This window comes from Erpetoichthys calabaricus, chromosome 4 (assembly GCF_900747795.2).
Source record: "Erpetoichthys calabaricus chromosome 4, fErpCal1.3, whole genome shotgun sequence".
Taxonomy (NCBI): domain Eukaryota; kingdom Metazoa; phylum Chordata; class Cladistia; order Polypteriformes; family Polypteridae; genus Erpetoichthys; species Erpetoichthys calabaricus.
Window position 1 is genome coordinate 175562681 of NC_041397.2, and position 27975 is coordinate 175590655.

General features: G+C 36.7%; 1 protein-coding gene across 1 annotated transcript in view; it reads left to right on the top strand.

The window, feature by feature from the left end:
* Window positions 1-27975, top strand: part of itgbl1 (integrin, beta-like 1) — a 684868-nt gene that overhangs the window by 222740 nt on the left and 434153 nt on the right. The window contains exon 3 of the mRNA XM_028799973.2: window positions 21312-21458. Within this exon, the coding sequence (XP_028655806.1) occupies window positions 21312-21458 (147 nt within the window). The remainder of the gene's footprint in view (window positions 1-21311; window positions 21459-27975) is intronic.

Genomic DNA, 27975 nt, shown 5'->3' on the forward strand with positions numbered 1-27975 from the left:
TAGTTGGAGCTCCTTTGGCCTGGATTACTGCAGCAATGCGTCGTGGCAAGGAGTCGATCAGTCTGTGGCACTGCTCAGGTGTTATGAGAGCCCATGTTGCTCTGATAGTGGCCTTCAGCTCTTCTGAATTGTTGGGTCTGGCGTATTGCATCTTCCTCTTCACAGTACCCCATAGATTTTCTATGGGGTTAAGGTCAGGCAAGTTTGCTGGCCAATCAAGAACAGGGATACCATGGTCCTTAAACCAGGTACTGGTAGCTTTGGCACTGTTTGCCAGGTGCCAGGTCCTGTTGGAAAATGAAATCTGCATCTCCATAAAGTTCGTCAGCAGCAGGAAGCATGAAGTGCTCTAAAACTTCCTTGTAGACGGCTGTGTTGACCTTGGACCTCAGAAAACACAATGGACCAACACCAGCAGATGACATGGCACCCCAAACCATCACTGACTGTGGAAACTTTACACTGGACCTCATGCAACGTGGATTCTGTGCCTCTCCTCTCTTCCTCCAGACTCTGGGACCTTGATTTCCAAAGGAAATGCAAAATTTACTTTCATCAGAGAACATAACTTTGGACCACTCAGCAGCAGTCCAAAGGCGAGACGCTTCTGACGCTGTCTCTTGTTCAAGAGTGGCTTGACACAAGGAATGCGACAGCTGAAAACCCATGTCTTGCATACGTCTGTGCGTGGTGGTTCTTGAAGCACTGACTCCAGCTGCAGTCCACTCTTTGTGAATCTCCCCCACATTTTTGAATGGGTTTTTGTTTCACAATCCTCTCCAGGGTGCAGTTATCCCTATTGCTTGTACACTTTTTTCTACCACATCTTGTCCTTCCCTTCGCCTCTCTATTAATGTGCTTCGACACAGAGCTCTGTGAACAGCCAGCCTATTTAGCAATGACATTTTGTGTCTTGCCCTCCTTGTGCAAGGTGTCAATGGTCGTCTTTTGGACAACTGTCAAGTCAGCAGTCTTCCCCATGATTGTGTAGCCTACAGAACTAGACTGAGAGACCATTAAAGGCATTTGCAGGTGTTTTGAGTTAATTAGCTGATTAGAGTGTGGCACCAGGTGTCTTCAATATTGAACCTTTTCACAATATTCTAATTTTCCGAGATACTGAATTTGGGACTTTCATTACTTGTCAGTTATAATCATCAACATTAAAAGAAATAAACATTTGAAATACATCAGTCTGTGTGTAATGAATGAATCTAATATACAAGTTTCACTTTTTGAATGGAATTACTGTACTGAAATAAATCAACTTTGTCATGATATTCTAATTTTATGACCCGCACCTGTATGTATATATGTATATGTATATATGTATTTATGTATATGTATATATGTATTTATGTATATGTATATGTATATATGTATATGTATATATGTGTATATATGTATGTGTATATATGTGTGTATATATATATATGTGTATATGTGTATATATACTGTATGTATACTGTATGTATATATTTTTTTCCTCATTTTTCTTTTCCAGCTGCCTTAATATATGCAAACTTATGGACTTATACTTCAGTATTTCCGTAAGCAGTCTGCAAGCATCCTAATCATTTAGTGGAAATCTGCCAGACTGAACATGCAATACCTCATATGAGCATTTAGCATAGGGTAATATATTTTATTTTTGCATCAGTGTGACTAAACTTAAATGATTTAATCTAATATTGGCTTAACATTATGGGTGAAATCAGAAAAGTAAATTAAAATATTGGATGGGTCACTGGATCAGTTCTCTCACATGACATTATTCAAAATGTGTAAATTCCATTTGCGGTGTGACTGTAAGCCTGGTGTCACTGACTGTCCTCAATGATTTTTACACATTTTGCTTGCCAGAAAAATTAAGAAGCTATAATAAAAAGTCTATCAGAGATTAGCAGTTTAAATGGAAGAGGAATCTAAATATAGAGTAACCAATCAATTGGTATCTAATATAGCATCATATTTCCCAAAGTGAATGATTTCTTTATAAGCTATACAAGAATACAAAAAATGTAGCTCTACAAAGATAATAGAAACAGAACAACAACAGCAATAGATTAGATTTAAGGTTTCGATTAATAAATGACATGGAGGACCTTACAAAGGACCTCCTTCAAGTCATCATAAATGCAAAGGAAAAAGTGTACAAGGGACTATTGGTAAATAGGACAGCAGAGTCCTAGTGGTTACTTTACAAATGTGTCAGAATATATACAATGCAAGACTTAAGAGGGGTTCTCAGATGACACGTAGCAGTGTCAGACTGAATTTCTAATATTTTAATTCATTTGAGTCATAAAATATTACAGTGCTTTCAGTTTACATGTTCCCCATTTTTGTATATGCACTGCAGCAATTATACTCATACTGGATGGATACTCTAATTTATACATTGTGTAGTTAGCATCAGAACTCTTCTGCTTATCAGTAGTTGAACTTTCTGTTCTATAGTAGATTATAAGTCCATATGAAATTATTTCATATTTACATATTTATATGTTTTGATTTGTGGCTTTTAACTCTTCATCCCTGAGTTTTCTATGAAGGCTTCTTGGTCTTCACTGATGTTTGAAGTAACTGAAGTAATTAAAAGATATTTTACCTACAGGTAACCACTTTTATTACATGTACACAGCAACAGCTATGCAGATTGAACCTAATTAAAATAATAAAATGTTTAGTTATGCTTAACTAAATTTAGGTTTAGGAATCCAGATCACAGTAGCTGTGGTTTCAAGATAGGAACCAGCTCTACACTGGGATTTAATACATCTGTATACCTAAAATTGTGTTTTATTAATGCAAAGTGAGAAAGTTTTCATGAATTTAGAATATTTGACAATCAGTGAATCCAACACATAATGTGGACCCCAGGAAGCTAGAATTCTGCTGCAAAATTAGGAGTAAAGCATGAATTTATAGCTGGGCACATTCAGTTACAAAATGCCAAATTAGAGTTTTTGTAATTAGTCCCTGTGTCCAAGACTATTTTTTAATATCTTAGTGTTTCTTTGCAAAATTATAAATATTTTATTATTTTCAGATTGCCAATTTTTTAAAAACATGGCTGTGTTATTTTTACGTAGGTAATGCCATGTCATGTACAGTTGCCACTATCGGTTGTTGCTCACATGACATCATTTACACCAACGTTATAAAAGATGATGTGCAGTTTTTGTATTCAAATAAAGCCAAATGCCAAATTACACATTAGAAAGAGGTAGGCTTATTAGTTACAGTTAGCACTTAAGCATATTTGTCTATCAAACAATTCTTGTCTTATGGTTTGTGTCTATTGTTTAGAGTACTCTGATCTATTATTAAAACACCTCTGCCTTTTTTGTTGATATTTCTTTTTGGCTTATCGATAAACCTTCTTTATCCTCCAGTCCATTCATCTTCTGTAAACGTTGTCCATTTAGATGCAAAGCTTTGTTGTCTTGATTTTTTCCTGGCAATCTCAGCTAAAACACACATAACATCTTCATTTATTGTAGACAAGAAGTGCCCTTCTACCAAAACCTAAATAATATGGGTGTGAAAGAAAATTTAACTGCTTGCAAGCTATTAACTGTTAAAAGCTGTTTTATTATAATGGCAGGTGTAGAAAGGTACAGCCCGGACACAGACAGGCAGACACGTTGCAGTCCATCACCACACGTTTATTTACACTATTATTGTACATAAGTCACTAAGTGCACCGCCACCAACAAACCCCAACAGTCTCCCAAAGTCCTGGCTTCTCTCCAAGCCGTCTCTTCACTATACACACACTCAGGGCCTCTCCTTGCCGCCTCCTCTGACCTCGTCCACCTCCTCACCCGACTCCAGCCTTGATTGCAGGGCGGCGGCTCCTTAAATAGGCGGCTGATTGAGGGCCGCACCCGGCCACCTGCCACACAGGTTATTCATACAGGCGTCTGTCATAAGATAAGGTGAAGTAAGCTGAACTTGGGTAACTTCCTTTTTTAGGAATGCATCTGTTAGACACAGGAAAGATGACCTTTCCTTCTTTGGGGCCCCTCTTGACACATACACAAAAAAGAAACTGTTGGCCAAATTGATGAAATGCTTAGATGCTGTTTCATAAGTAAGGGGGAGAGAGGAAAAATTTATATTAAAAGCTGATTGAAACCGGAAAACTTTGCTCTTCTGCTTTGCAAAGCATGAATCCATGTACTCATCTGTGACTGAATAAAGACTGATTGACTGAACTATTCCTGTCTTCCTCGGGGGTTACTTCCACATGGGTTTATACACACAGACGAGGGCATCAACACAGAGACACGAGTAAACAGAAGGCATGCAACTATTTGTTCATAGCACTTTTAGACGACCAAATAAATTGTTGTGAACCCATCAGGTACTGTGCCTTTCTACATATGACTGCACGTGAAAGTGCTATTGATTACTTTGTCATTCTGAATTGTGAGAATGAGAAATCCTAGTAAATTCATATGAGAGTTACCAGAAGAATTACTGAGACTGAATTCTGGATATAAAAGGAGCTAGTGTAACAGGAAGACAATTCCAAAAGAATACCTTAGATGTAATCTTATGGCCTAGGTGAACACAAAATAAAGCAACTTTGCCGACTGCCCAAAAGCAGTCCTTCTATTCACCCATCTTCAAATCTTCATTCACCCTTCTCGAGAGAATGAAGGATGTTCCAATGCAACTCTGTTGCATTATTTTTCTTTTCCACTTGACCACAGCATTCCACCTCGCATCTTCGTAGACAACAGCTTGATGCCTTGCCTAGATAATAAAGTGCAGTGGTGAAATTAATAAAAAACAACTAATATAAAACAGAGATTTCCGATGTTTTTCAGTAGGATTTTTCTTTATTTGTGGTGGAGTCATAGCAGAAAATATAGGACATTCACATACAATTAAATATTCTACATTTTGGTATTGTACCTTTTATAATGTGATAGCATATATTTTGTAAGTCTGTGGAAATGGTCATGTTACTTTCTCTTTCAGACAACAGCAGAGCATTCTTTGTGGGTAACTGAAGGATGTCTTTATCTCAGCTGATAAGAATATTTCCAAGTGTATGCCAACCCTGGCAGGTCTGTGACCATAACAGTTGGGCTTCAGTCCCTTGTAGGGTGCTACGGGTGAACCCAATTTTGGTTACATTTCTAAATGAAATTGTTTCAATGTTTATGTACTCTGATTTTAGTAACACCAAATTCTCTGTTTAAAGGAAACTACTAATTTATTATTAATAGTATTGTCATGTCTAAAGAGCACAGAGAAATGTTTACTTTCATGTCCAACCAACGTGCAACATATCACCACTTTCCATTATCATGATAACCCTGAAACTATTGCAATGCAAAAACTGACTTTATTTAATAGCAAACACAAGTTAGCTTGCATGTTATAATCCTTACAGATCATTACAAGCTCACATGCTCTGATTCAGAATTTTCTGTTTAACAGATACCTTATACCAGGCATGTCAAACTCACTACCATTGGTAGGGCCGCTTCGACTGCCATATGTGTGTCAGCGGGCCACACTGTAACAAATACTATTATACTATTATACAAAGTTACTGTAGCTTTCTTTCCAATACTGAAAATTTTAAAAAATGTAACACGTAAAGTTTAAAGAAAAGCAATTTATTTCCATACAGTCTCCATACAGCAGTGTAGAATTAGAGTCTTAGCCTCTTAGCTAGGTCCTTATTATATAATATTCATATATTATATTCATTGCTTATACAGGAGCCTTACAGTGTGAGATTTATTTCTTTGTGTCCCGACACTTGGCATCTCTTGTTAGTAACAGCTCGTTAATATCAGGCTTGAAATCTTGTGCAGCTGCAACTTTATGAGGGATGAAAGGTGCTTGACGGTAAGTCTTGAGTGATGTGGGTTTTGGTAGCTTTCATTAACGAAAACAATTGCTCACAAAGGTAGTGCTTCCGAACATTGACAGTACTCTCGATGCCAACTTACAGATCTGCACATACGAGGGTGGCAGGTAAGCATACAAGCCTGGCATACCAACTTCGTTGTATTTTGCCTTCAGAATAGAATCTGACTGCACTTCAATCAATTCCATTTGGATATTCTCAGGCGCATTCTCAACGTTGTAAGAGAACAGCGCAATGCCCTGTTTGTGTGAACTGAAATCACGAAAATGCTCACTGAATTCATTGCTCAGAAATTCAAGTTGGAAAACTAATCCTCCAAAAATCAAATGTTACTTTACTAAGTTTACTTCAAAGTTTATATTGTAAAATAAGCTGATATGCAAAAAGCCACCTGACCTACAATAATTTTACAAACTCAAAATCACAAAAATATGTTAATAAACAGCTCACCAACTTCTCGCGTCCACTTCAGATCTTCAGCTGTAGTCTGCAGTAACTGTTCGTTACAATACTAGCACAAATTTACATGAAACTAGAGCAAAAAAAACGTGAAAATATGCGGGCTATTACTACTCGTGATGGTCAGTTCTGCCCAGTGGCCAGTCTCAGCAGCCCAGCTGGCCTTAGCAGGGGCAGCTCTAGGCTCGTGGCGGCCCTGGGCAGAGAAAGAATCGGTGGCCCCTTCGTCTGGCAATGTCAATACGGTATCTTATGCACGGCGGATGGCCACATCCGTTGCGGACACTGCATAGCTGCCTCGTGCTCATGACACGCTTCTATATACGTGTGTCCGTAACTTGAAAACCAAGTGGAAGCCCATGATATTCTCATTACAGCAGAACTTTATAATACTACATATAGCTTACTGCTCCGACTCTAGCGGCATTTGTAAATACAGCGTACTAATTAACAAGAAACACAATGTTTTTCAGCCACATTACTGTCAGCTGTGTCGTTATTTTCTCTTTCTGTTTTATATTCAATATATATTGGCGTAGTGGCCCCTGGGGATTTGGCGGGCACTGTGCAGGTGCACAGTTTGCACATGCCTAAGGCCGCCCCTGCTCGCCGCTGCTGCAGCCTAGCACTTCAGTTGTGATGCTGCAGCTCATTAACTTTGGTCAAGGCTCGTGGCTATACTAGCAGATGACGTTTCCAGTACCGTAATGCCATGGGAAAACGCACTTTTGTCAGAAGGCAGAAGTAAGAAAAGTCAATAAGTAACACCGAAGATGCAGAATGATTCAATCACAAGCGATAGTAATCATTTTGTACAAGTTCAGTGCTAACTAGGATCTGTCATGCGGGCCGCACAGATTTCTGTTTCTGTTTCTGGGGGCCGCGTGTTTGACATGCCTGCCTTATACTATAAGATCAATTGCCAAACATTTTTAAAAGTCATATGTTTTAGGTAATGTTGATAGTAATTATAGACTATACATTATTTGTAACTCAATTCATACTGTCCTCTGTCACAATATTTAGTTTTCTTTCACATGAATTAGTTTTCAAATGATACAAAGACAGATTGATGCGATTCATAAAATGGTGGCATCGTTTTCATCTGAATGATTCAAAAATTTTTCTGAGCTCTTTGCTGAAGGAAATGAATTCTCTCCATCATTGTTCGCTGTTCTCACATTGCATAATCTTCCTATAAACAGAGTAATTGGAGGCCAGTGGTAGATTGCAGCAGCTTCCATGATAATGTCGGATTAACTCTGTTTTTTTACCCGTCAATCAAACCTTTTAAGGAGTTAAAAGTATGTAAGCCTATTAGACTCCCATTTTATTCATCTGTCAACCATAAATTCCTGTAGCACCCTTCTAAATGCAATGGAAGCTGAAACAAATTTCCAGCTTTTTTCAAAATTAGATAAGGAAAATTTGTTTTAATTTACAGTATATTAGAGTTTAAAATTGATTGAAATTGTATGAACTTGCACAATTTGCAGATAAGGAATGATAAACTTATTTTGCATTTATAAAACTTTAAGTCATTTTTTGCTGGAAAAGTAACTCACATTTTCTGTAGCCTGTTAAAAACCTTCATCCAATACTAATAGCAGTATTTCTTTTACAGGGTCACAGGGGATGGGTGACAAATACAGCAGCCCTAAGAATAAAATGAGATTCAATATGTATTTGCAACTAGTTCAATGTATGCCACACTCAAACATACATGTTTACTTTTTTAAAGTGGCCTTACGCCAGCCTAACCATCATCTCTTTAGGTTGTGGAAAAACACTATAGTTCTGGGAGAAACACCACATGAATATGGGAAACAGAGACAAAATCCATGCAGACAGTGGTCAGGACTGTAATAGAAGCAAGTTCATTGAAGCTATGAGGCAGCAGCACAAATCATTGCCCCATTTCCTATTAAATTGGTTTATTTAATGTATTTAGCTGGTATACAATTGACTTTTGCTTTCAATAATTTTTCATGGCTGGAAAGCGGTTGGGGCTGTTTTGCTCACAGCTCCAGGACACTTGTAACTGTTTGTGTAGAATCGATCAGAGGTTCCGCTCTCTTTTGAATTTTTGACTACACATGTATGATGGCAGTTTTCAAAATGGATTGCAAAATATTAGTTTTATAGATAGCCTCACAAAATTAATGGCTCAGGGTTGTGTGATTGCGCCACTTAGTGGGGTTTCTGTAATATTCTTTTGGATAGACCACAGGCACAGTGTCTGCGTTATGAATAATTACTTGCTGTTTGGTTTTTCACACAAAACAATTATCAAAATCCATATTCTTTATCACACTTTGCAAATTCACATAGTTATCTAGTCTTGTAAAGCAAATTCACTAACCAAAATGTTTCTTAAAATGCTGGCTTACCCTTTTATGTAGTCAGTTTAACACTAGAATTACTAGAGCCTACGAAAAAGTTTGTAGATCCGTCCCACCTTAAATCACTTCACACTTCTCCATCAATATCTTTTGTCCTGTAAATGTGTCAATAAGCAGCAAGCAGCCTGCTATCACATCCCCCACCTCCGCACAGTTTTCTCAGCTCAAGTCTGTTTACCTGCTTGTCAGTTGCTTGGAGTTGTATACAGTGAGAAGTCAAGCAAAATGACACCTTTTATAAATACTATATCGTTATTTGGAACACATGCACTTCATGTGTGTTCCGTGTCTACAACAATCTACGTACAGTAAACACATTGTTAAAACAGAAACGTTATATTTGTACCTTTTGTGAAAGTGTTTATTTGATATTTGGAATTCAGGCTTAACACATTATACACTTCATGTCTACATTTTGTCAATTATTACTAAAACATGAAAAACGTTTGTTTTAACAATGTGTTTACTGTACATAGATTGTTGTAGACACGGAACATACATGAAATGCATGTGTTCCAAATAACGATATAGTATTTATGAAAGGTGTCATTTTGCTTGACTTCTCACTCTTTACAACTCCAAGCAAATGACACGCAGGTAAACAGACTTGAGCTGAGAAAACTGTGCGGCTGTGGGGGATGTGATAGCTGGCTGCTTGCTGCTTCTCGACACATTTACATGACAAAAGATGCTGATGGAGAGGTGCGAAGCGATTTAAGGTGGGATGGATCTACAAGTTTTTTCGTAGGCTCTGGTAATTCTAGTGTTAAGTGACAGGTTCTCTTCAACATTATACAACAACAGCAACATTTATTTATATAGCACATTTTCATGCAACAATGAAGCCCAAAGTGCTTTAGAAGATAACAAACGGAAAGTTACAAGAAAAAAAAACCAATTAAGATAAGGCAAAAATATTAAAGAATAAGTAATAACCAACTGCCCACTAGGCATTCTACCTAACATAAATGTTCCCAAATTAGTCCTCTTTGTTTTAATGCTTCACATGATAGGATTCTGATGAACTTGGTCTCTTGGGCAGATGAGACACCTGCCAACATTTCATCATCTCTGGGGGCTGCATGGTGCCCTAATCAACTGGTGGTGGCGCAGATATACAATATTTGTGGTTCTAAACTAAAGATATTTTTAGTAAGGTTTATGCTGCTAAAACAAACGTTACTTTTACGTTGATTCTCCACTCTAAATTGACCCATATAAGTGACTGTATATGTGTGACAGTGCCCTGCAATGGACTGGTATCCCCATTCAAGATTGGTTCCTGCTCTATGGCCTGTCTAACAATACTGAAAAAGGCCTCTTTGACCATTCGTTGGTTTGTTTGGGTTTTGGAATAGATGGATAGCAATTGAGTTATATTATTTTGTGGCTTTGAAATGCAGTTTATAGAAAACTATCTTATTAAAGGGTCTTATGTAATTTTTTCAGATTTCACATGCTGCAATACTTTAACTGTTAAGTCTAGGAAATGGATTACAATCAGGTATTAAATGCATTCATCGGTATAGCAGACATTACAATATTTTAGTTCTAAAGCTGTGCTCATTTTATTGTATGAAGCAGTTATAAATAAAAATAATCTTTAGCATGAACTTTATAAGACAGCTTAATTGTAAAGTATTTTAAATTATTGTTTAATTATTTAATGCAGTGAACACTTATGTTTGGAGATCAGACAATAACAAAGAAGGCTAATAATCATTAGTGGTGACAGACAAACATGGCTGAAGCATGCCAAGATTCTTTTGAGGATAATTGTGATGTCGGCTCCATCAGATTTCATATTCTTTCAGCCTGAAACCCAACCACATTTGAGGCCAAATCATCTAGATGTGCTGGGAATTATGCAATGGAGATATTTTTTCATTCATTGACATAACTGTCATAATAGCTAATTGAAAGTGTTTTCCATTTAGTTGAAATAAGTTAATTTTATGACTATTAATTTTTAATTAAATTGAGTTTTAAATTAGAAAAAAAATACACCTGTAGGATGAATTTCCCCACAATTCAATATTGTCTTTTTGAGGATTTGTATTTTACACACCAAATATTTTCAGGTTTAGTTTGAAGTGTCTGACTCAGGAGCACCATTATATAGGCGGAGTGGTGGCTCTGAGGCTAAGGATCTGCACTGGCAATAGGAAGGTTGCTGGTTCGAATCCCGTAAATGCCAATAGGGACTCTGCTCTGTTGGGCCCTTGAGCAAGGCCCTTAGCCTGCTATTGCTGAGCACTTTGAGTAGTGAGAAATGCACTATATAAATGCAAAGAATTATTATATGTCAGGGCCCTGGACAGATCTGTCCTAATGGGCTCCACATCAGCCTCACCATTGTTTAATAAAACTATGATTAACGAAACATTATCAATGTGTATTTTGAAGTATTTCAAGCCAGATGAAAAACTTAGTTAATGCTGTTTTGTTTATTTTGTAACACCGCAAAACAAATACAACAAGATATCCTGTTAACCTTTATATAAAATAAATCTTGTTTTAGTCTACTAGCTTCTACAGAATCCACCTTCAAGCTTTCACAGTTGTGAAGTCATTAATAACTCACTTAAAAGCTCCCATTTGCTGGATAAGACTGCAGTTTTGGTATATCGTTAAGTGTAAGTGACTTTTATTTAATTTAATTTTATTAATATAACACTCTGCCCTGGCCACATTTACTGGTAACATGCGAAAAATATGAGCATGCAGTGCAATGCACACATCTGGGTAAAATCTCAAAATCTTCATTTCATGCATGGCATTAAGAAATGAATGTGTCGTTTCAGCACAGAACATCTTCTTCAGATGATTCAGTTGACACCAAAGGCTGTTCTCCAACCACATGATATTTTTTACTTATATTGCTATTACAAAAACAATAAATTTGTGCAAAGACCTTGTTGGGCTCTCCACCTGCCCAGGGCCTGGAACAATTATTCTTATTTTCTATCACCCAGTTGGCGCCCCAGTTTGACACACTTTTCATATTATTTCAGTGCTAAAAATGTTACAAATAAATGCTACAAAGGCTATTTCTGTTAAAGTTTTTTGAGCAATAAATCTTTCTTTCTAGACTGTCATGCCTGAGAAGATTGGCAGGGATGATGACTCAAGCTCCAATAAAGCTAAATTAGAAAAAGTGGGTTTAGACAGTGTTGGCTATTCTTAAATTTAATTTCAGTTATGCTATTTATCTAAACATTTTTGGACTCCAATGAAGTATGGATTCCATAAACCAAATTGTAGACTGTAGAAGGAAATAACAAAAACAATTCCCAAAGCTATCTGAGTGTGTTACCTTATGAATATATGCTGTGAAAAGAAAGCAAATTATTCATTTTTTGTAGCCTAGTTTTAAAAAAGACTTTCAGATTTTGCCTTTACTTTCTCAAATCGTATTCATTATCTCTTTGTAGATAGTTTTCTTCTGTCTGGTGACTGTCTAGCACTACATTTGGTGCCACATTTCAAGTTTTGTTAAATATTACACTTTCTGAAAAAACTCTAATTATAACATGCCTTCCTTACAGGTTTGTATAGACATGGCAGATACTGTGTGAAGGAAGATGTGAAGGAAGATGTGAAACCTCAGATATGTGTCTGTGTGTGTGATTCCAATGTTAGATGGCAGTGTGTTAAACTATGTAAAATGTAAAAAAAAAATTTAAGGCAGATGCAGTCTTGCAAAAAATAAAATACTGTATCTCCTTAATTTTTCAAAAGGAGTGGTGAAGATCATTATGAGTCGGACTGTTTCATTCAGGTCCATGCTGAAGTCAATGCATCAGTGTTTTCACTATGTAAAATTATTAGCTCTAAATATTCCTATAATTAGTGAAGGAAGTGGAGGGGTGAGAATGGGAAGATCCCATTAAGATATTTTTCAATTTTTTTCTACCCATTGCATTTTATGTATTACTAATAAGATAAAACCCATTACAATCTTTCAGAATATATGCCATCCTTATAATCTGGATGCTACATAACAACACAAATTCAATTTACTTACAAAATCATATTAAACCTGAATATTATTTAATGAATAAAAAGTTAATTAAATCATCATATATAATTCAGCTGCTCTATATTTATGTAGATGAGAATATTTAACATTTATATGCATTTATTCAGTAGATGCTTTTATCCCAAGCAACTTTTAAATCACAAGTGCATGCACATGACTTGCCATTTAAAAGTCTAATTCTAGAACTCTGTCTTGGAGTACCCTGAGTGGTTTTTCTGATACACTTCTTCCTGGAAGGGCTGATCTTTTGTGCATTATTTTGCTGTTATTGGGTGGAGTTAAAGCCCTTGGGCATCTTTTGATGGCTCGGAGACATGTACTGAACTACTGATAGCCATAGTTCCTTCTTGAAGGAATAAGCAGATTCTAAAACAGGGGTCTCCAACATGTCGCTCGCGATCTACCAGTAGCTCTCAACCCCTTTCCAAGTAGCTCACCAAAGGGTTAATGAACCCTACATAAATTTGAAAACTTGATTAGTCAAATTAGGAGTGGGCGATCTTTCCAAAAAAATCATATCACAATCCTTTTAACACAAGATCACAATCCACAATCTGAATTGCAATCTCTTTTTAATGTGGCATACACTTAAGAGAATATCCAGACTCAAACTCCTCAAGACCTAAGTAACACTTTATTTTAAATATCCAACAAAGTTGAATTCAATTGTTCTCTCATTCGCTAGCTAAGCGGAGTTAAGGTACATGACCTGAAGCTGACGAGTGAATGAGGAAGGCCCCTCCCTCTGGCCCATTGCGTGGATCTCGGATTTGTGCAAATACGTAAATCAGTACCGCAAGTGAACTATGGTACATGGAGAAATGAGACAAGTCGCAAAATCAACCAGAATGTTAAAGGAAATTATAGAAAAAAAAACAATCTACTAAGTAGTTCTCTTGGGAAAAGCAGACAGACATACAGACAGACATTGGATTTTATGTATTATATATTAGTAAACCTTCAAAATAATGTGCAGTTAAAGTCTCAACAGCACTCTCAGCATTTCTGGAGCTTATTAGAGCCACATAACTATAAGAATCTTCACCAAGCAGCTCTGAAAATGTCTGTTTTGTTGGGTCTACATACCTCTATGAGTCTGCCTTTTCTGACATGAATGTCATGAAATCAAATTTCAGAACATGACTGACAGATGAACATTTAAATGACTCCATAAGAGTGAACCTAAGTGGCTACACTCCACCATACACCTCTCTTGTTGACTCCATGCAGTGCCAGTCACCTACCTGACTAAAAAACACATCACACATGCAACTGGACATGTGAATACTCTTGTGAAGTGAAACAGTGACATGTAACAAAATGACAAATAAATAAGTAATATCTATGTATTTGTAATTGCATTGTTTTGTCTTGACAGCATTCATATTTTAATTCATTAATGTGAGTACACTAGAAAATGCATACAGACATACAAAATGCACTTGCAGGTGAACAAAGTATTTTTTTGTGATGTTTTAATACAAAAGGTGAGTTGTGGACACCAACATTTTGTAAATGTTCAGGCAAAACAAGCTTATTCAGTTTGTTTGGGTTGAAATAAGATATGAGAATAAATGTTAGAATACATGAGTAGCTCTCGGCCATTTTCATTTTGTAAAAGTAGCTCTCGGGGGGGAAAAAAGGTTGGAGACCCCTGTTCTAAAACATCTAGTGTTTTGAATTTCCTCTCCATTGGGCTTTCTTGTGTTCCTGGATGTTGTAGCATAGGGAAGTCCTTCTCATGCTACCAAAAGCCATATCTTGTATAGTGTTTTTCTAAAGGCAGACTCATGAAGTGTAATATTTACCATGTTGACAGATTATTTTGAGCTTTTTATTTTTAAAGCATCATGTAGTCTGATTTCAGGATGAATGCTTTGGGACACTCCTCTTGGAATGATTGGTAAATGTCTTGAATGTTCTACAGTACATTTACCGATCATCCTTTCTCACTGCAGAACTGTATACAGTACCTCAGAGATAGTAGGGATTGCATTACATCTCTCATTATTTTTTCATTTATTTTTAATGAATAAAAAATTAAAACACAACATTTGTTGGGTGTTTTTTTGCTGCTTAAGTTTGATTTATCTAATTTTACAACTTGGCATGAACTAGGTAATTGTTAATTAAGTCCTTATATGTAAAATTATAAGAGTTACTTTTCTCATAACTAATGGGTGGAAATTCTTTTTGCATAACTGATGCATGTGCCAATGCATCTAATTTTAGAAGAACAGCTGTCAATTTATTCATGAATTTTTTTTAACATACTTATTCTTCTGTGCTGTATGAATGCAGGAAGTACAAATGGGAAACCTACAATAGTGAAGACAGTTACAACAAATTAGAATTCCATAGCATAATGGCAATGAAAAGATAAAAATAGTGGTATACAATAGAAATTTAGGCTCTAAGCCTAAAAAGTTAATTTGAGTCTGTATGTTTCAAGTCCTTTTGAAAAACTGGAGACAGAATCATCAGTGCTCCAGCACTTAAACCCACAGTTATACACAGAAAGGTTAGTCACCCTGCATGTGTATCTTCTGTTAGCTACACCTACTGGCAGATCTTGCCAGCACAATTGCTAAAGACTTCTAAAAAAAAAAATTAGCAGCAGACTCTGCTCAGTCACACGCTCTAAACTGATTAAGATTTATATGAAGGAAAATCTATGTTAAATGGAATTAAGCATGCTTTGCGGTGTAAAGTGAGTTTTAAATTGAAACAATTTTTGAAGGGTCTTATGAGGTTACAGCATTTTCGGAACTAAGCTCATTCTGTGTTGGAGATTACTGTTGTTTCTATGTTTCGTAATCTATCTATCTGAGAATGAATTTTAGTGAAATTTAAGGGTCATGTTAAGTCATACGTGAATATGAAACTTGCTATGAAAATTATGGAGGTAACTTAAATACATTCACATCATTCTCTGTGGTAGAGGGGTCACAAAAGCTCTAATGGGCATCTAATTAGCTATAGGCATCAATGAAAAGACAAACTTTGCCTGGGGTTGACACACCTAACTTAATAGATGTGTCTTTAAAGTTAAGCAGCCTGATGATGCAGTGGATACTGTTACAACCTCAAGGATCCAGCATCCTGAATTCAAATGCTGTGCCAGGTCACTGTCTGTTTATACCTTCTGGCTCTGAGTCTTTCTCAGAGTACTCTGATTGTTCCTTCCATACTCCAAAGACATGCATGTTAGGTTGACTAGCATTTCAAAATTTGTTTTTTATGAGTTTGGGAGTGTGTTGGACATTGGCCAGACTGCAAATTGATTTGCATGAAGCATATCTATTATTATTTTATTATTATTATTATTATTATTATTATTATTATTATTATTATTATTATTATTATCATAAAGCTATAACACTTGGTGGAATCCACAGATTATTTCTCTTTTCACTTAGCATGTTCACGTCCACTGTTTATGACTCAAGGAACTAATTGAGGACAAGTCTAGGGTTGCAGGTTTTTACTTGCAATTAGACTTTCCTAGTTTTGCATGGATGTTTACACATCAAAATATTATTACAGAAGTGCACAACTTCATAAAACCTGAAAATTGCTCCAGGGGCGCTGTACAATGGCTGACCCTGTTGTCTGGCCCCCAAAGTTAATGTGATGTGACAAGACAAATTCCCCTTTGAGATTAATAAAGTATATCAAATCAAAAAGTATCAAATGTAAATACAATATTAGTCTTTTTACTTTTGTAGTGCAATTGCACCAAATTTAAAATAAACACTCACTTTAAATATATTAAGTTGGTTCAGTAATGGACAGATGGATAGGTACTACAAGTTTAAAGCAAGGCTCAACCTCTTTTAATATGACTGATTTTTTAAGGGAAACTGGCAGTATCCTACCATAGGTATGTGTGGAGATAAGTAAGTCTCAATAAATATGTAAATTTGGGAAGAAAATAACTTTAATAAAATCTTTATCATCTAATATTAATAGGCAGAGTTACCTGTTGCCTGTTTAATTACTGCTTAATATTTGGAGCTTCAAAATGGTCAGCAAAAGCATTGGAAACATCTTTACAAATATTGACAGAAGGCAATAAGTTATTATCAATATAAAGAATGTGAATTTTTGATGCACTTTAGAACAAGGAGTAATACGTTGAATATGGGTGACGGAATCTTCACTGTCAGAGTGGTGGATAAGTGTAAAACTATCAATGAAGTTTAAGATTTTGTAGTGTAGAGTGGCTTTGCAGATGACATATGTAAAGTAAGGTTTAATAAGTAATTAAAATATCCTTCCATTTTAAATATATGGGAGCTAATTTTAGGAACTGATCAGGAAACATTGTCAAATGTTTTATCATTGCAGTTATTATGCAAATTTTCTAAAGTTTCATTCAATTTTTCCAACACCATAATATCAAACACTTCAGAGTGAGATATTGTTTAGTGTAGTTACTAGGGAGAATGCTTTGTGAATCACAGTTCCCACTCCTCTGGTCTTCATACCATAGTTATTAAGGAAAACCTGACCATCCCAATCTCGGTTCAACTTTGGTTGGTTTTTAGTATTTAAATGGGTCTCTGAAAGAATACAATGCCATACTTCAAAGAGCTGAGAAGTGAAAGCATTGTTTGCTCATTCTTCATGACTGAGAAATTTAACATTCCAAATAACAAAATTTAATAATTGATTAATATTACAGGTTGAACATCCTTAATCCAAAATGCCTGGCACCAGAAGGTTTTGAGGTATTTTTGGATTTTTCAGTATTTCTATATACATAAGGAGATATTTTGGGGACACCCTTGATCAAGTAGCAAAATACAGCCAGACTAGGTAATGATGACACAGGCATATAATAATTCATATCACTGAGCCGTTATTGTAATGTGTGTTGATGTGACAAACATATTAAACCTCAAAAGTGATGACTATGACGTATAGACTGTCTTAGATATGTTTCAAGAGGGTCAATGCTGTGTATTTGCACTGAAGTGCTAAAATGTTCATAAGCAACTTTCTACAAAACCTTCAGTTTTATAAATCTGGTGTGGAATTTTCCATTTATGATATCCTGTTTTTTTTTTTTAAGTTCTGCACAGGTGTTATCATTTTGGTAACCCCCATGAAGTATGTTGAAATTGCTGTGTAGCATCTATACCGCATCACAGAGCTTCACGGGGGACCTGGACTCTGGTTGTCAATCATGTGTCCTAGCTGCATGATGCTCAGTGCTTCACAAGAGACCAGACACCATCTGCTGAGACTGAATAAATCTGTTTGTAATCAGCACATATGTTCTTCACATCTGCTTAGTGTAATAAGTGTAGAAGTTTAATATGTCACTGTGCTCTGTTCAAATATATTTTATAAATCTGCCTTTTTCTACTCACATGCACAGTTGACACAGAGCCAGATTTAGCACAGGGGCTTATCATATAGAACTGTTAGGCAAGCAGACAAGACAGATAGAGATAACTGGGAAATGGGCAGTCAGACTGAGGACTTGTTGTATACTATTTTTTGTCTGTCGAAGTCAGCATGAAAATGTATCCTTTTTTGCCTTGTTTGGAATGGCATGATTCACCTAAGTGGGGGCCTGCACATGAAGAAAGAGTATAAAGCCTTGGAACATTGGCCAGTGCACCTTTGAAGCCGATGGACGGATGGAAGGTAATGTCATCCGATCCTGAAAATCCTTCCACTGCACAGCTAAAATGGCAGACTCTACACATCGGGCCCCCACTCCCAAACTAGGTTCTTGCCATTGGCTTCCTTAGTCTGTTATGCAGCGTAAGCCGTCATTATTGCCTTTTTATAATAAATCTATATAGATTTGGGTTATGTAACATGCCGCAATTACAAAAGAACTCATTTCCAGGGAGCTAATGCCCCATGTTGGATACACTTAGCAAAAAAAAAAATTCAGAGGAACTATGTGGTGACATGATGTGCTCAAAAAGTTTTTTTGAATTTTGGAGCATTTCGGATTTTGGAATTTCAGATTGCAAACACTACATCTGTATTTGTGTTTTTCCTATTTTAAATTTAATTGAATTTCCTTTGTTTGCTTTATAAAGAACCGGGCCTAGTGTAGAAGTTAATTGTTAAATATGCACTAGTTTTGTCTGCATAACCTTGAATTCTTCATCTTCTTGCAAACTTTGTATCATGTTACCAGGAAGGAGTTCGTGAATTAGAATGATATATTTTGTGTCTGGAAAACCATCATCCTATACACTTGGTTTAATCAAAGATTTTTTCTCATTAACTCGTTTTTCTAAACAGTGGAATGCCCCACCTGCGATAACAACATACTAAACAGTTGCAATTAGGTCTAGTGTGCCCATTGTGCACATCCAAGAATACTTCCAAGAAAGTCCAGTCATGCAATACTGTTCCTCATTCCAGCATACTTATAACAAACTCCATTATGTAAAACCACAAAACATCACAGTTTGTCCATTCCAGAGAAGCAGTGAGGTAGAGCTTACAGCAGTTGGGCACATGGCAAGAAACATAGGATGCCAGTGCATTGCAGGGGACACTCACACACAAAACTAATTTATACAAGGTTAGTGTTCATTTTAGTGGAAGGAACTCTAGAGTTATGATTAAACCCCATGCACACATACAGTATTACCTATGAAGAACTACTGTTCCACATGGGATTAGTTCTCAGCTTGTCCTCTATGGCTGACAGACTGGGCATTGGCTACACATGACCTTGAACTGGATATGTAGGTTAGAAAATAAATGGATGAATCAATTTTATAAATAATACACATTACAGTAGGGTGTCATTACAGAGTGTTGACTGAATGTAATGCTTTCACTGTGACAAAAGACCGCAAAAGATGTCAATAAAAGAGAAACCTAGGTTCTGCAAGCTACTTCCAAATGGGAGCCCCAGGCTCTGTTTTCTGATGATTGGAATTCTTTGTCATCTAAAGTCACCCATATAAAATTGACAGATGACTTCCATGCCTTAAGTAACTGCCAAGATAGATGGCCAGATTTAGAAATGCCTAAAATACTGCAACATAACATTCTCAAACATTCTTCATTCAAACTGGGGGTGCATGGTGCTGGAGCCTATTCCAGCATTGGAAAAAAGGTAGTGTCACTGCCATATTCTCATTCAAAGAGGGCCAATTTAGAATTGCCAAGTAATCTAACACTTCTTTCAAGATGTGAAAGGAAAACTGTAGCACCAGGAGGAAAATCCATGTAGACATCCTACAAACTCAACCACTGACTGGGTAGGGATTAAAAACCAAGATACTGGATGCATGTGGCATTATTAGCAATCACTGCAATACCATGTAGTTCCTTTCAGAAATATAGGACTGTGAAAATACAACTAATAGTATCTTCTAGTTTGTGTTTTAATCTATTTTAATTCTGTACAGTGAAGTGCCATAATGACATTGTTATGATGCATTTAATGAAGTAGTTAGATGTAGAGTTATGGTCTGAACTTGGTCAGCCTAAAATTGCTAAAGAGTACATGTGTGAAAGGATTATACAGTGTGATATATAAGAAGTTGGATAAAAAAACTAAAGGAAGCAATTTGTGAATGTCAATAGGCCCAACTTTTATTGAAAAGTCAGAGGGTAAAAGACAAAAAAGAAAACTGATTTTCCTCTATTTATATTTCCTTTCCCTCTGCAAATGTGGGTGTGCCGCTTCTGCCTCTGTAGGAATGTTATTTTAAAATAATAAGTTTTCTATGAAAGTTAATTTTGCACACTGTTCTAAATAGCTGAAAAGCAAAGATTAAACCAATATGATGATGAAAACAGAATGTTAAATTAAAATACTCCAGAGTGAATTTAGACAGTTTATTGACAGACTCTTGGGAGGAAAGGACCCAAGTACTGAATGCCTGGGTCTGGCATTGACAAGTTGTCTTTTCAGCAGGGAGAAAGTGAACAAGTGCTGTATGTTAGTCTCACACCATGAAACTCTGCTTCTTTGTGTTTCTGAGAAAATGGCATCCACAGTTATAGCTTGAAGGAGGCATTTGTGACACTGAAACCCTTCATAATGTACATGTAGCAGTGGACAGAGTATGAGAGTGGTTTATCATTTTATGAAGAACTGTGCCTTTACAGGGCTATAAATCACTTCTTATTGTATAATAAATAATAAAATGTTACCATCCAGAGAGTGCCATAATGAGAACTGTCAAATGAAAACAATCTAAACGTCTAACATATGTGCAGGATGTCTAGCACATGTGCAGGAAGTACAACATATGAGCAGGTTAGGCTAGTAATCGTTTTTATGTCATTTGAAATACATGTTGTCCATCATCTCTTTCCACATCATTTTCATGAGGATGTTTTATTAAAAATGCGTGCATTTATTGTTGTAAACTAAACTATTTCTGTAATTTGTAAGCTTACTTTGTTTACTTTCAGTTTATTTTAAATTTATTGTTCATGCATACACTACAATGAAGTGGTAAAATGTGTGCTATTTTGTCATTAAATTAACTGCAACACTTTTCTCTTGCAGGCCATGGAAAATGTGACTGTGGCAAATGTGTATGTGATGATGGCTGGTTTGGTGAAGCTTGTCAGTACCAGAAAGTCTGCAACCTCCCAAGAAAGAAAAGCAATGAACTATGTCGTAACCCTCAAGGAGTGATTTGCTCTAATGCAGGTAAATTATTTTGCATGTAACATATACAAGTCAAACGTTTTATTGTTTGTATCTTAAATTTGTATACTTCAGAGTTTTATTTTAGCCATACTATAAATGGTTGAAAATGTTTATGTGGAATACAAAGTGCCAAACCATACCAAATTACCAAAATTCCCCCGAAGACGAATATCTATCTATCTATCTATCTATCTATCTATCTATCTATCTATCTATCTATCTATCTATCTATCTATCTATCTATCTATCTATCTATCTATCTATCTATCTATCTATCTATCTATCTATCTATCTATCTATCTATCTATCTATCTATCTATCTATCTATCTATCTATCTATCTATCTATCTATCCCAGAGTTGGGTGTCTTACCCAGGACAGAGGTGGAGTCCTTACCTGGCTGGGATGCTGCAATGGAAGGATAGACTAAATGGGTGCAGTACCCGGTCAGGATACTTTATGATCTTCGTCCTGATTGGGATGCCTGAAGAGTACAAGAGCTGGCAAGAAAGCATGACAGGGAGCAGTACCCCCCCCCCCCCCCTTTAATAGGTGGCAGTGTCACTCATACAGAGTCCTAGTTTGGACACCGGCAGGGTTAGATGGGAGTTGGAGTCCAGGGGAGCAGCCCTGTAGGGATCCCTGCCAGTTGATAGAGGGTGCTCCCGGGGGAGGATATGCCTTACCTTCTCATAACCCGGAAGTGCTTCCAACTGGATATGTCACATCACTGGAAGTATTCCCAGGTCCTCAATGAAAAGGACTGCTCTGCCTTGTCCAGGCAAGTCCCAGCTGTGAGGTAGGAAGGCAACACTTGACTACAGGAGAGCAGTGCGGTAGGGAGAGGAGGAGAAAGAAAAAAACTACTTGTTTTGTGCTTGTATATAAGAGGTATCTGTAATAAACACCCCTTTATTTGAACATGGGACTGTCTTGTGTGTTCATGTTTTGGGGTTTGGGGCTCACTGGTGCCCCATAGACTACACACTATTTATGTCTGTCTGTTAAATGTTTTTCTGTTATACTGACAGTTAATTAATTACCCATTGATCAGTCTCATTTACAGATTTGTTTCATAATGATCACTTTAAGCCAAATGTGAAACATATTTTAGAAAAGCAATCCAGACTTAGATTTTGTGGGAGACAATCAAAAACACCATAAGTAGCTTCTGGTGTTTGGCTGTACTGTAACCCATTTAATAAGCAATGAAAGTTCTGCCTACAAATTGTTCCATTCTTTATGCTTATTTATTTTCTTGTCCACAGAAAGCATTGTTTTCTCTGAAAGCAGGGTCTGTATTGACAGTTGACTTCCAGTTAGTTAAGGAGGGTGTAATTCTCTTATCCTTTCCTGTATCTTCAATTTTAGAGCCACATAGCTGCTCCTACAGTTTGCGTTTGTGACATTAATTATATCACAGTGCCATTTAAAAATGATAGAAGAACCTTCACACCTACTTGACCAGAATTCATGATTCTGCTACATATTCTTGAAACTGGTTTTGGAAACAGTTAGAACATTAGAAAAAGTTAGAGACATTCCATTCAGCAAAAAAGTCCACCTGTCCTATCCACTTAACTCATCTGCTTAAATGTGTGTTCTCTGATTTAGTGCAGCCTTTTACACTGGAACAAAGTCTAGGTGAAACAAAAATATTGTGTAATAAAGGAAAATGTGATTGACAATACATTTAAATCATGATTAAATACCAATAGTGTAAACACCACTAGAACAATTTCATTTGAGTTATGCTCAAATAAAGCTGGAAAATGTTACTCAATTTAGACATACAGTATATAACTGAAACACCTGTGAGTATACGTGTGTATATGGAGCAGTCTGCTCTGCTCACAATCAACCACGGCCGCGGGAGTTGATGTGAATTCAGTGAAAGATGTAGAAGCTTATACAAGTGAGACTAGCACTTGGTAAGATGGCGCATACATGCACTGTTAATTTTTTTGGCACTTGTGTGCACCTCACTTCTTGTTCAACCCAAGCAGACAAACTCAACTTTGTGGTACGTACATGCATGTTGTGCTTTCACACAATGAGCTTCCATATGTTTGCCTGAGACAGGTTCCAGTCTATCCCACTCAGTTTGTGCCACAGCTGCACTCAACTACACATCTGTCTCGGGCAAGATACGGCCTCTCCCGGCCCACTCAGCTGATGCCTCCACAAGTTCACCAATGTGGTGATGCCTTGAAATCTGAACTTAATCCGTTCCAGAACCCCGTTCAAGTTCCAAATCGTTCGAGTCCAAGACAATTTTTCCCCTTTAAAATAATAGAAACTGGATTAATCCGTTCCTGTGTCCCACAAACTCGAATTTTCAAAATGATTTTAACAGTAAATACACTGGATTTTAAGGTAAAATATTAACAAATAATATTTGAATAAAAATGTAAATTAATAAAATTAAAAATTGTAGCTCTAACAGCTTTCCTCTTACTCTTATTTTCCATACTACACTTTTTAGGACCCATTATCCATATTACTAACCGAGAATGGTAAACCGGATGGCATGGACGCAGGTACACGGCGATGGGACCATGAGACGTACTGCGCAGGCGCGTACAGCGCACGTCTCATACACCGCAAGCGAAGTCGTATCCACCGCGCACGAAGGAGTCACGGCCCAAAAACTAAAGAGCTCAACTGATGTGAATAAGAAATGAAGCAACAACGCGCCCATAGCTAACAACTACCGACACGGCCACACAAAAAAGAGGATTCTGCACTGCAGCCCAGATTCAAACGGAAGAGGCTACGGAGGCCCCACAGGTCCACAAAGATAGTACGGAAGGCGCGGGAAAGTACGAAAGGCAAAGGCGCCTACACAGCATAGTGAAACCCGACATAGTACGGAAGGCACAAGCATCATGTCCTCACAGGTGGCGCAGTGGTAGTGCTGCTGCTTTGCAGTAAGGAGACACTGGAAGATTGTGGGTTTGCTTCCCGGTTCCTCCCTGTGTGGATAGCGCTTTGAGTACTGAGAAAAGCGCTATATAAATGTAATGAATTATTATTATTATTATTTATTATATTGTGAGTGGCACTACTGCGGAGTGAAGGTGCAGGCGTCACCGCCATATTGTGAGTGGCACTACTGCGGAGTGAAGTTAGGAATAATGTGCTGCTTGGGATTGTACAAACCGCTGAACGCTTTACACCAAGTTCAAACACAATACAGCTCAACAATACAAACACGAGCCCACCTGGATATGATCAATGTACGCAGGCGCCTACAACGCACGTCTGAGACTGCGGAAGCAAAGCAGGCACGGGTTCAAAACGAACGCGGAAGCAAAGCAGGCACGGGTTCAAAACGAACGAGCTCGACTGACGGATATACAAACACGAGCCTGCCTGGATAAAATCAATGAACGCAGGGCCTACAACGCGCGTCTGAAATGCCGCCAGCAAAGCGGGCACGGCTCCAAAACGAACGAGCTCGATTAATGTATTTCGGGATACCCAACGCCGGGGGTAGGCGAGCGAAGCGAGCAGGGGGCAGAGTCCCCTTGTAATAAAATAACACCAAACAGGAACAAAAGCATAAAATTAGCAGCAAAAATCACATGAGATGCTTTCACTACAGTTTCCGACAACGAACTGAACAACAAAACGTATGGGTGGCCTGAGCGCTGGGGAAACGTACACACAAACAACGTGCTGGGCATTTGGATTCCGGGGCAAAATTTGCTTGATTTTTTCGTTCTGATTCCAAGTTGTTCGAGTTCTGGGGCATTCAGATTCCGGGGGCAATACAGTACAGTATAGTAAAACTGCTAGGGAGTCTTTGGGTTAGTTTTTGTCCTGAACACCACATGCATCTAGTAATGACTTAACGTAGTTACACCTTGTTCAAACCTGGAGATTGTATTCATAGGATATTTTTATGCAAAATGAGAAGAGTTTGATTTTGTCAAGGTTTTCTTTTTGTTCAAAGAGTTTTTGTTGATGACCTAAATTATTTGAATTAGAAAATTTATCATTATGTTGTTAATGAAAAAATAATTTTATTTTACTGTGTGTCTAATTTTCCTGTTTACTATCCTTTAATTTTTGTCATCATGTATGCTATGATTATTAGTGTAATTACATCTAACATTTTGGTATCTATTTATCAATGTCTTCAACACATTCTTTTGTGAGTTGAGTCATTAGGGTCAACGCAAGTACTATAGCTATACATATGCATGTTGTGATTTTACCCAGACAAGTTAACCAAAACAAGAGACTCAACATCAAATTACTCAGAAAATATTCAGCAAAAAAGAGGCAAAGAGGGAGCTGAAAACACACCAACTAGCACTAGCTAATGCCATAGTAATGAGGATGTGGCAACTGCTGTCCTTTAATAGGACTAGTTCTAGAGGAGGAATAATAAGAAACACAATCAAGGTGAAATTACAAATAAAAAGCAAAATTTACAATGGAACAATAGGGAATGGGGGAAAATTTAAATTACAAAAAAAGTAACAAGGGTGAAACATGGCTTCAGTTCTCAGTTATTGTCGTTGGAATGTGGCATCACAGTAGTCATGTTATTTAAGTGTCAGATCAGCTTGTATTATTTTTTTAAGTTTATTAATACAATGGAAAGATTCTTCTTTTGGTAAATTGAACAAATACTTAAGTATAGATTTTAAATGTTTGATGTCCTCCATTTGAGTAGATGATTTGCTTATTTCACATTACTACTTTCTATACCTTTGCTATTATGTCAGCCACTGAGAACGTATTTGATATAGCCATCATGACTCCTCTTATGTAGAAATCCATTTGACCTTGATAGCACTGAGAACAAAAAGACACAGCATCATTTCAGTACATTTTCATTGATGGCCATAGAATGTAAATGGTTACAGACAGGTAATTTAATGAGGCTATGATTAACTTTGCAAGGAGGAAACAAAGAACTCAGTTATGTAAGGGTGAAATGTATTTATGTAGTTATCTACTTTGTCCTTCTGTTTCTGTTATTGTCCATTGAACGGAGTAGTTTAACCACATGTAAAGTTATCTTTTAAATTTTCTTAAATTTCAGTGTTAAGCATTTGATTCAAGCAAGTAACATATTTATGAAAGGTCACATTTGTATTGACTTTGCTGTCTTCTGATATTTCTTACACTGTGCCTGAATAAAAAAAATTATGCCTTCTGCCCACTAAATACAACTGCTCGGGGATATGAAATGTGATGTTCAAAGCTTGACAGCAAGATAACCTAAAACAAAAGAAGAGCAATGAAGTGTCAAGCAGTTTCACAGTGCAGTGAATACACAGTTACCGAGTAGAGGTTACAGTTTGTCATGCTCTACGGTTTTGTAGTAGTCAGCCTTCTGTCATCAGGAGACAATGTTTGTTATGTTAAAATCTTGGACACCCTGATTTGTGTCATCTGCACTACATTTAAATACCATTTATTAAGTTTCTTATAAAAATATGTATATCTATTACAATGAAAAAGTAGTCAATTTGTAAAATAATTCTAATTCAAATAATTAATCCTTCATATTTGCAATTCTTCACTTAAACCATGAAAATTAAGTTATTGTGGTTTTTTTTTTTTTTGCCTGAGGGTCCTATTAACTTGAATTGAGTGCTACTTTTTGATGTTGCTGCACAGTAGATTCTAAAAAATATGGTTTTCATTTCTTTAGCCCAGGAATAGTGTTTTGTCTCCTCTGAGATTTAGCAAAGTTTTTTTTCTCTCTTAGAACTTGTTGTTTCTTTTGGGAAAAATTTCCAAATATTTGGGACATTAGGTCTACTTTTTCAGTTTTTTGTGTCAGTCTGTGAAAATGTTTGACTGTGGCCTTCTTTGGTTGCTTCACTATTAACTAATAAACTGCTGGTTTTATATGTTTGTTCTTTATATTAGCTTATTTGTATATGGTTTCTGAAATGTTATTCTATTTGTGTATGGATAATTTCTGAGATGAGATATAAGTCTGCCATATCTCTTTTCACCTACCTCAAACCGATCTTAAAGGGTATGACACCAAAGGTTACTGAGCTTTTTGGTTTCCTGATAAAGACTTCTGCTTCCAAGTATCACACTGCGAAAAAATGCATATTCCAAAACTAGGCAAAAAACTTTAAATGGGAGTTGTTTTGCTTGTATTTGACAAAAATGAAATATGGGGAGGTAAGCAAAATTTACTTGGCAAGATTTTTTAAAGTAAGCTATATATTTGTAAATACAAATGTTTGGATAAGTCAATTTATTCTTACAATAAGGAAAACTAGATTTAATGTCCTGTTTTAAATACTTTTCACTTGGCTTAGATTTCATTTTTTGCAGTGCATCAACTGAGGGAATCCAATGGCAAGCAGTGGTAGTCCTGACTCTGTAGTTTAAAACATAGTTCTGTGTCAGCTCAAGAAAATGCAGCATCTTGTTCCATGGCACAATGTAAAAGAGTGCACACATTCATCAGGTTGTCAATGTATGAACTAAGTATTGCCATGGGACACTAGAGGTTAAATCTTTTATAGCTGCT